This window comes from Phyllobates terribilis, unplaced genomic scaffold (genome assembly GCF_046119375.1).
Source record: "Phyllobates terribilis strain yellow unplaced genomic scaffold, ASM4611937v1 Scaffold_1__5_contigs__length_1240528914, whole genome shotgun sequence".
NCBI classification, from domain to species: domain Eukaryota; kingdom Metazoa; phylum Chordata; class Amphibia; order Anura; family Dendrobatidae; genus Phyllobates; species Phyllobates terribilis.
This window is the reverse complement of record NW_027362761.1, coordinates 761,810,205-761,820,187: the sequence shown is the minus strand read 5'-3', so window position 1 is coordinate 761,820,187 and position 9,983 is coordinate 761,810,205. Positions and strand designations below refer to the sequence as shown.

At 39.1% G+C, this 9,983-nt stretch overlaps 1 protein-coding gene across 2 annotated transcripts in view; it reads right to left on the bottom strand.

Moving 5' to 3' along the window:
• Positions 1-577: 577 nt before the first annotated feature.
• Positions 578-9,983, bottom strand: part of TNKS (tankyrase) — a 234,322-nt gene continuing 224,916 nt past the window's right edge. For both annotated transcript variants that reach the window (XM_073636936.1, XM_073636937.1), the window contains exons 25-27: positions 9,400-9,586; positions 4,826-4,982; positions 578-3,462 (exon numbers count right to left, since the gene is read on the bottom strand). In XM_073636936.1, coding sequence (XP_073493037.1) covers positions 3,376-3,462; positions 4,826-4,982; positions 9,400-9,586 — 431 coding nt within the window. In that variant the 3' untranslated portion in view covers positions 578-3,375. The remainder of the gene's footprint in view (positions 3,463-4,825; positions 4,983-9,399; positions 9,587-9,983) is intronic.

Below are 9,983 nucleotides of genomic sequence, written 5' to 3'. Positions count from 1 at the left end.
ATGCTCCAATTCAATGGTTCTTCTTCAGGACACCAGTTTCTCTCTGAGTTTAGCTTGTCCACATCATCCTTGCTGGAAGACTCAAAGAGGAACTGTACAGAGACTCTCCGAGCAAGAGCCAAGGCAATGTGAACCTGGCGCACAACGGGGAGCATATCCTGGTCTAGCACTTCTGGATGCTATTGCCTGTGCCTGAAAGAATGTGTCACAAGCTTGCCTTATAGTACATTGGCACATGGCGTAGGACTGTGGCACAGTTATAGTGGTACAGGGGACCAACTGTGGCTTAAGGGTACATGGAGTCTAACAGCAGCTGGGTGAGAGGCTAAATGGTGGACACATTGTGCAGTACAGTGTCCATAGCCATAGTAATACAGCCTTCCCAATGGTAGTTAACTGACACATGGATCCTGACTGTGACGACTGTAGATGGCACAAACGGTCATAGATTGTGACTAGTGCGAGGTGCAGTACAGTGCCTAAACGACAGGGAAGTGCAAGATTGACAAGGGCCATGTTTAATGTGACCAGTTTCCTTTATGGTTTCTCTTATTCCATAAATGCAACCAAAGCTACATAGGCTCCAAAACATAAAAAACAATTTATTGAATTGGTGGGGAACAATGAACAAATTATGAGCTAGTAAAATTACAGGTTTTTTTTTTTGCAGACAGACAGTAACATATGATGACGGCCAGATTACAAAATGACACTCTTCGGTATTGCCAATTAATTTCTAAATATATATGATACAGGTAGCAACACAAATGTGTGTCCATCTTTGTTTAGGCCAGCAGTTCTCGTCTTGTCATCTGTTGTATATAGTAAATCTGAGGCTCTCTGGGAAACACAATACATTAAACGGCCGATGCAGAAGAAGAATGAGCCGCTACAAAAAACTGATATGAGATAATGAAAAGAACAATAGATATGATGAAGATATATTCTGTTACATCAATTAATACGCTCAATATCAGATACTTTACGCTTACATTTTGTACTATTCAGCTGCACAGGTAGACTAAAATCCAATAGGGGAATCTTCTTACAGGAAGTAGGCACATTACAGCTGATATACCTGCTCATGTCTCTGACAATTCCTATAGCAAAATGATTTCACAATAGCCTAGAATATCTGGTACCAAAATATGCCTACTACCAGCTGCTCACTCCTATGGCACTAGCTAGGTGGAATTGCCCTTAGGCAGCATACCAATCCTTTTAAGGGGTCTCAGGTGCAGATAAGAGAACAGAATGAGTTTCTGTACTGCATGTGTGATGTACTACCTGTAGGAATGGAAGGCAAATATAACTATTAGCATTGAAATAGTGGAATCTAGTGGTGAAGTGCTACACAGAGCATCTGATTTTATTCTACTTCACTCTCGAAACTATCAAAGATAAAATCCAGCCAGTTTCTGGGGGTTCAGATCGCAATGAGGAGCCAAACAGTAAAAGGCTGCCTGTCATACATCATTAGTTTAGTACAGTGAGCATTATTTTACTCAACTAGGAGGAATGCAATACATCTAGAGAACATCGCTCAGTCCTGGACAGGACTACTGTTCTCTTTTCTACTGAAGACAAAGTGCATTCAGGGGTTAAGGTATACAGTAAAATCTCTGAGACTACCAACAAAAATTTCACTAGAAAATCAGTCTTCTAGGAGGGTGGTCTTCTAATGATAGTTGGCTAATATGTATAGTAAATAATGGAACTGAAAATCTGTCAAAGGAACTCTTGACAGAATAAGGGGGATAGCCTCCTCAAGAGATTGTCCTTTTACTGTATATGACAATGCAGATACGAGTCTACAGCAGGCAATAATGAAAAGTTCTGCCTTAGGCTGAGATCAGATGTCCATGAAAGATGGTCCATGTATAGACTGACTGCAGATCTCCTAACTCATCGGCATATATGTGGCATTTGGGCCAGGAGAGCTGTGGCTGTTCATGAATGTATGAATTCGGCCTTAAAGGAAGAACAGGACAGGGCTTTTTGTAGTGGCTCCAGTTTGCTTGAAGTGGCATTCTGCTTTTAACAAATAAAGCTTACTCATTGGGGAAGATGTATAAAGGTAGATGTGCCAGAACGCTGGCTCAATTTGCAACTTGTAACACAATAATGCATTTTAGACACTTTTTGTGCCTTACTTGACAAGTAGGTGGGGTTTAGAGGAGAAGGGGACTTGTCTTGGCATGATTGCTGTAGCCTACAATGTGCACCAACATTTTAAACAAAATATAAGAGCAAACTAAAATTATCCATAGATAGTGTAAATTTACACAAAAGTGTCTAAATTGTCGAATATGTACCAAGTTTAATATACATCGGGAGCAACTAAGATAACTTTGGCGTCTGTATCATGAACTGTTATATAATTTGGTAATCTGATTTCTGTATATATTTTTGTGGTCACAGTAATCTTCATGGTAAGGTGGGAATCTGATTTTTATCCCATGAAAGAATGCACTTTCTAGACCACAAGAAAACATTTTGCAGATCATAAAAAATGTAAACAAAAATGATGCAATATATATATAATTATATATACTGTATCTAAAATCATAATGAATAAAGCTTTATTGTTAGAAAACGGAATACCCCTTTAATGCACAATGCTCTATATATAGAGTGAATAATGTGTAGCTAATGGACCTGCTGACATTTCCCATTTAAGAGTATATACCTCTGTATATATATTATGTTTTATATAGATAAAATAGTTTTTCCGTTCCTGTATATCCGCTTTAGAGAAAAATTGAGCTTTAGTGTTTTATGCCTCATTGTTCCTCCTTCATATACAGACAATACATTTATTCATAAAAGTGCAAATATAATAAAAGACATTTATCAAATATTCTAACTTGTTCCGCGGTAAGTAAAGGTTGCATGGTTTATGAACTCACCTTTGTGCAAAGAAAAAGGAAGGAAATCACTTTAAAATTTCAGCTCACTTTAGTGTATTTGTACACAAATCTAAAAACAAATAAATAGCGGATTACGCTGCATCCCCTTTCCAAGGTACTCAAGATGACAAGATAATAAAATGGTCACAGAAACGTTAAACATACATGTAACACTCAAAGCAATTTGGAAGTGATGAGGTGGCAATACGTAGTATAATGCTGCTAAAACCTCAGACAAGAATTTATTTATTTTTTTGCAAATTCATTTTTTTTGTTTCGCTTTTGACTGGGATGAGTTAATGAAAAGGAGCCTGAGAAACGTTATTAAAAAGGCAGCTACTTGTAAACATCTTCATTAAAGGAACAGTAGCCAGTGGGAGTGCATCCACCATCAATGTAACACTTTTATTCAGTCTCAGAGTCACTCTGTTGTAGATGTTAACTTTAAAAAGTCTATGGAGATTAACTAGGTTTTCTGCTCTGCTGTTGTAGCAGCTTGTAAGGGAGCTTCTGGCTTCACAATCTGGTATGTGATGAGATACTCTGGGTAAGCCTGCAGAAAGAAAAGCATTATTAAGTTAGGCTACATAACAGCACATCCATTTCTACATTGGACTGTTTTACATACATTTAAAAGGGAATTTGTCACCAGGTTTTTGCTACCCCATCTGAGAGCAGCATGATATAGGGGCAGAGACCCTGATTACAGCAATGAATTTGTTTATTGAGCCTATTGCTGGAGTTTTGATAAAATCACTGTTTGCTCTGCTGCAGATCTAGCAGTTCTCTCAATGTTGAGCTGTGTAACCCCACCCAAATCACCGATTGGCAGCTTTCTGTAAACACTGTGCATAGGCAAAAAGCTGCCAATCAGTGGTGAGAGCAGGATTGTACAGAGCAGAGACCCCAATTCCAACAATAAGTCACTTACTGGGCTGCTTGTTGTCATTTTGATAATATCACTGTTTTCTCTGCTGCAGATATTGCAGTTCTTGAAAGCGGAGCTCAGTATAACCACGCCCACATCAATGATTGGCAGCTTTCTGTATACACTGTGCATAGGCAGAAAGCTGAAAATCTGTGGTGTACGGTACAGTATACAGAGATCATGAATTTGAAGGACTACATGCCAGCAGTATTACTAGTCATCTAGTGATAATCTCCTGCTGATAAAAGCGATTATGAAAACTACAACAAGCAGCTCAATAAGTGACTAATAAGTTTCTACATCTACCATTGTTTAAACCGTTTAGGTGTTACAGTTGCAATTGACTGCAACATCTAAGGGGTTAAAATTGACCGCAACATCTAAGGGTCAAAAAAGGGCAACAGTATTTGCCTTGTCCAGGTCACAGAACCTGTCCCCTAGGCAGGTAAATACAGTTGCCTTTTTTGCTGTGTTAATATATATTTTAGCTGCATAATTTGTTACCCCAGTACATAACTGAAGGGGCTTTATAAAATTCTTAGTAAAGTTTGGAAGGCATTTTAGAGAACATTTATATTGTCCACGCATTTTAAATGGCTTTTCTAAGCAGTACTATGTACAAAGGTTTAACATCTCAAAGTAATTTAAGGACCATACTGGGCTGAACTAATACACTGAGATTAAAAAGTTCTGTTAAGAGTCTTTTTTAATCTCTGTCTCATGTTTCCCTCCTCATGTCCTGCATTAGGCATACCTCTATTTTGCCTGAAAGGTTCCTTTTAGGGGTTATTCCCATTACAGAATGTCATCACTTGCTGCTCAGTTACAGTCTGATCACTTATAACTGCATCCTTAAAGTCGATCACTGCACAGAGGCTGCAGCAGCAGTGCCTTGTTCACTTGAACAGCTATAGCTGGCAGTCACCCCCACAAATCAAAGTCCTAGCACATGACAGCTAAAACTTTCATTGAATATTATTGTACATACCTGTTCTCCTCTGTAGATTACATATTCTGCATATGCAAGTCCATTTACACTAGGCCTGCCAATAACCGAATGATGGCCAGGAGGGGCATGTGCCATCTTCATAGTGCTAAATTGCAGGAAAGATTTGCCAAGCGTCACCCTACAGAACAGCATTTGTCTGGGAGAGGGGAAAAAAATTACTTTTTAAATAAATTCATGTTAATTACCCTTGCCTTACATAGAAATTCTCCTTGTGGGGATGGATATGACATGCTATGGATAATAGACAAGCAATCCCAAGTAGCTATCAACATGAAGAAATAAAAGCGCTAATGAGAAATCACCTTTACTACTCCTAAAAGATACTAAAAGAGCATTTCCACAGTTTATTTTACACTAAAATATACCTCAAAATAGTTTCTTGATTTCAATGGCATTTAATAGGTTTAAAAGGGTCTTTAAAAGTATATCCCTAATATATATAATATTTTAAAGTTATGTGCAACTGGTATCTGTGAAACATCATTCTATTTTCGCTTTAGATAAGTGGAGTGAAATCTGTAAGCTCTATGCATTTTAAATATACAACAACTTTTCTGCCCAAAATTCTGAGCTATTGTGAAATACTCCTGAAATGCTCACCTAATCCTTAATGCAAAATCTTAGATGGGTTTTAAACAAGGTTTCATTTCACCAAGATCTAGGCAGGCTGCATATTATACTTTCTGTCATAAACTTAAGTATAACCAAGGTCATATATAAATCAAGAGCAAACTATGACTAGATCTGATGGCACTGTGAGGAAAATGCAATTCATCTGGCCCTGACATTTAAAACCTTGCTCTGTCAGCATAAAATAAATATACGTTATTTAGCAAAAAGGATGATCTGCAAAAAAACAATATTTAGAATATTGAACATCCTTATATCCAAACTTTAACCAAAGTCGCTTTTGTAAAGGGAATGTGATCAGAAAATGACATTAAGTCAGGATTTTCATGATTAGAAAATATGTATCTATCTAAGTAGTATCAGCACTATTAAAAATATCAAAATTATGTGTATGATATACACACACACATATATACAGTTAGGTCAAATAATATTTAGACAGTAACAAATTTTGGCATTTTAGCTGTTTACCAAAACATATGCAAGATACAGCTACATAATCAATATGGGCTTATAGTACAGCATCACAGCCTTAAATTGAGGGTATTCATATCTTAAGTGTATTAAGTGTTTAGGAATTACAGCTCTTTAATGCAGCCACCTCTTTTTAAAGGGACCAAAAAGTAATTGGACAATTATCTTAAAAGCGATTTAATGGGCTGCATGGGCATTTCCCTTGTTAATACATAATCAATTAAGCAAGTAAAAGGTCTAGAGCAGATTCTAGGTGTGGCGTTTGCACATGGAAGCTGTTGCTATGAACCCAAAATATAAGGTCAAATGAGCTCTCAATGGAGAGAAACAGATCATCATTAGGCTGAAAGAAAACAAAGACATCCATCAGAGAGATGGCATAAATGTTAGGAGTGACCAAATCAACAGTTTGGTGGTGTCAGCAAAAAAAAAGGGGTGTTTGGTGTTTTAGTGTCTAAGGCTGAGTTCACACGATGCGTTTTTAATGTGTTTCCGCGGCGTTTTTGCAGCTGCGGAAACGCATTAAAAAAGCATGGTAGAAGGGCAGCAATGTTCCCCAATTGAAATCCGCATGTGCTGTGCCCATGATGTGGATTTTTCCGCAGAGTAAACGCTGCGCTCAAAAATCTGCAGCATGTCCATTAATTTTGCGGAAACGCTGCGTTTTCGCCGCCATTGACTTGCATTAGAACGCACCAATTCCGCAAGACTGCATCTGTACTTGCGCTATTGGCGCGTTCTAATGTGCGGATGGTACCCGGGTGTAGAGGAGAGGAGACTCATCCACACCCAGGTACCAGCTGTAAAAAAGAATAAAATAAAAAATAAATGTATACTTACCTTCTGTCGGCCCGCGCACCGCTCCTGCTTGGTTCCCGGCACTTTGCAGTGAGTTGAAGGACCTGCGCTGACGTCAGAGTCATGTGACGGGTCACGTGATGCTGACGTCGGCAGGTTTTTCAATTCAAAGTTGCCGGCAGCCGGGAGAACGGAGTGAGCAGGACAGCGTGGGCCATCGGAGGGTAAAGTATACATTTATTTTTTATTTTTACCACTCTCTCGGGTCACACTATATAAATCCATGCCGGTTGCATGGATTTATATAGCGTGACCTAGTTGTCAAGCACTTTCCAAGTGATGCTAAAATCGCCTGGAAAGCGCTTGTCAATCCGCATGCGGAAAAGCATGTGAATCCGCATGTATTCCACAGGAAAAACGCATGCACAATCTGCATGCGTTTTTTCTGCCAGGGAGATGCAGAAATGATGCAGAAATTTTCTGCATCGTGTGCACATACCCTAAGTCTACCATAAAAAGAAGACTTCATGAGAGCAAATACAGAAGGTTGACCACAGGTGGAAAGTACTAATCAGCCTTAAAAATAGAAAGGCCAGATTAGACTTTGCCAAAAAACATCTGAAGAAGCCAGCCCAGTTCTGGAAAAGCATTATTTGGACAGATGAAATTAAGATCAACCTGTATCAGAATGATGGGAAGAAGGAAGTATGGAGAAGGCTTGGAACAACTCACAATCCAAAGCTCACCATATCCTCTGTAAAACATGGTGGAGGCAGTGTGAGGCATGGGCATGCATGGCTGCCAGTGGCACTGGGTCACTAGTGTTTATTGATGATGTGACTGAAGACAGAAGCAGCTGGATGAATTCTGACGTGTATAGGGCTTTACTTTCTGCTCAGACTCAACCAAGTGCAGCAAGGTTAATTGGACGGCGCTTTACGGTACAGATGGACAAGACCTAAAACATACAGCGAAAGCAACCCAGGAGTTTTCTAAGGTAATGAAGTGGAATATTATGCAATGGCCGAGTCAATCAACAGATCTCAACTAGGGATGAGCGGACCAGTGGATGGTCGGGTTCGATTGAACTTTACTCCAAAATTTGGTTCGGGTAACAGAACTCTACCCGAACTTGAACCCAAACCGCATAGAAGTCAATGGGGACCTGAAATTTGGTGCTGTAAATTGACTTTAAAATGATTGTAGTAAGGGTCAGGGGGCTGCCAAAGGAAGCAGAGTACCCCCACAGAGAGGGTCTCTCTCTATCCCTGAAAACACAAATGGACTTCCGGGAGAAGTCAGTGTTCGGAGTTCAGCACCGGACACTAGTGTTCGCTCATCTCTAATCTCAACCCCATCGAGCATGCATTTCACATGCTTAAAACACTTAAGGCAAAAAGACCCACAAACAAGCAACAACTGAAGATAGCTGCAGTAAAGGCCTGGCAAAGCATCACAAAGGTTAAAACCCAGCATTTGGTGACATCTATAGTTTCCAGGCTTTCAGGCAGTCATTGTCTGCAAAGGATTCTCTATAAAGTATTAAAAATTAACATTTTATACTAAAGTTAATTTGTCCAATTACTTTTGAACCCTGGAAAGGAGGAGGCTTTGTAGAAAAAATAATGATTGCAATTCCTCAACGTTTCATCTTTGTTTATCCACATTAATTAAACCTGAAAGTCTATACTGCAAACTATGAGATCTGATTAGGCTAGGTGTGAGGCTTAAGACTAGGATCTAAGAGGCAACATTTCACCTTGTGGTGAGTGACCAGCCAGGCCTGGCATGTCAGATCTCATACTTTGCACTGACGAGGGGCAATACCCCGAGACACAATGTCTGCAAATTGAGATTCTGGTTTGGATTTTATTCCAAGCCATATGGCAAGACTCGTTAAAGGGTCAATATTGACTTTTAGGATCGCTACTTCCAACAGGTGGCACTAGAGTTCTAGCCCTCTTCCTCTCTGAAGAGGCAATTTGCATATTTAATTTCCCAGAGGAGCATACATGGCGCATAAGTCTCCTCACTCTGACATGCTAGGCCTGGCGTGTCACTCTCCACAAGGAGAAACGTTACCCCTTAGATCTAACATAACTTTAGACATGACAGAGATGTTGCTGATTTTCGGTACAAATTCGACATTGAAAGTTTGCATTAAATTAACATATTACATGAACAGGAAAACCGGGTAATCAAAGCCCACCCACATAGATCAGGAAAAATCTATGTGGAATTCAGAGCATGCTGCACATGTTAAAATCTACAGCAAATTTTGCAACAGCTTACAGAGTTCTGGCAGAGTTGGACTTCTGTATAGTACATGGAGTAAAGATAACTATTCCCAGGATATAAGCTCTAAAGACCTTTATAGATCGCAAAAATGCTGGTAGATTTCCATTGTGAAGTCGGCAGAATTATAAATACAGCACTAGACTACAGGTTGTATTTCAGGATTAGTACACAATAAGAAATTCAATGCCAGTAAACCTTTTATATAGGTTATTTATGTATAGAAAGTATATACAGAATAGCAGAAATTGTACACTTAGTAATACAAGTTCCCCCCACTTCTGGCTCATGAATGTCTAGTATTACTTTTTGGCTTTTGAGAACATACTGACTTTTGCTTCCAACTTTACACAAACCTGTGGCAAATGTAGCAGGATCTATCCTTGTGTGTCGGGCACCCCGTTCCTCCACCTATGCCATAAACATACTGATTGCTTTTTGATGAATTTTCTGCAAAATAGATGCCAGCGCCAAACATGCCCCCAATGTATGCATGCCTCTCATCAAACCCTTTGTGAATGATTGCATTGATAAAGGGAGAACCTGTTAAAAAAAGGAAAAGAACAAATGATATTGTTATATGTTGTATTTCTCTGTAATCAAAATTGCAAGCCTGACATCACAGTATGAGCTCGTGTTGCTCCAAGGAAGTGGAACATGACAAGTATAGATACAACAAAAAATTATAAATACACTGTTTTGTTTGCAAATATGCTGTGAACAACGGATAGGACAAGCCTGAAACGCGCCGGCCTTTTTTTTTTTTTTGCATGTCACGATTGTTAACATTAAGATTTTATAAAAATGTGATTAAAGTTACAAGAATTTTTGATCACCAAGTGCGGAATTATTATTTATTTGTGGATTATCTTTAGCTGTGGACAAGAACTGAGCAATATTGTCTGGACCCTGCTATAACAAGGCATGTGGTAACTGGTGC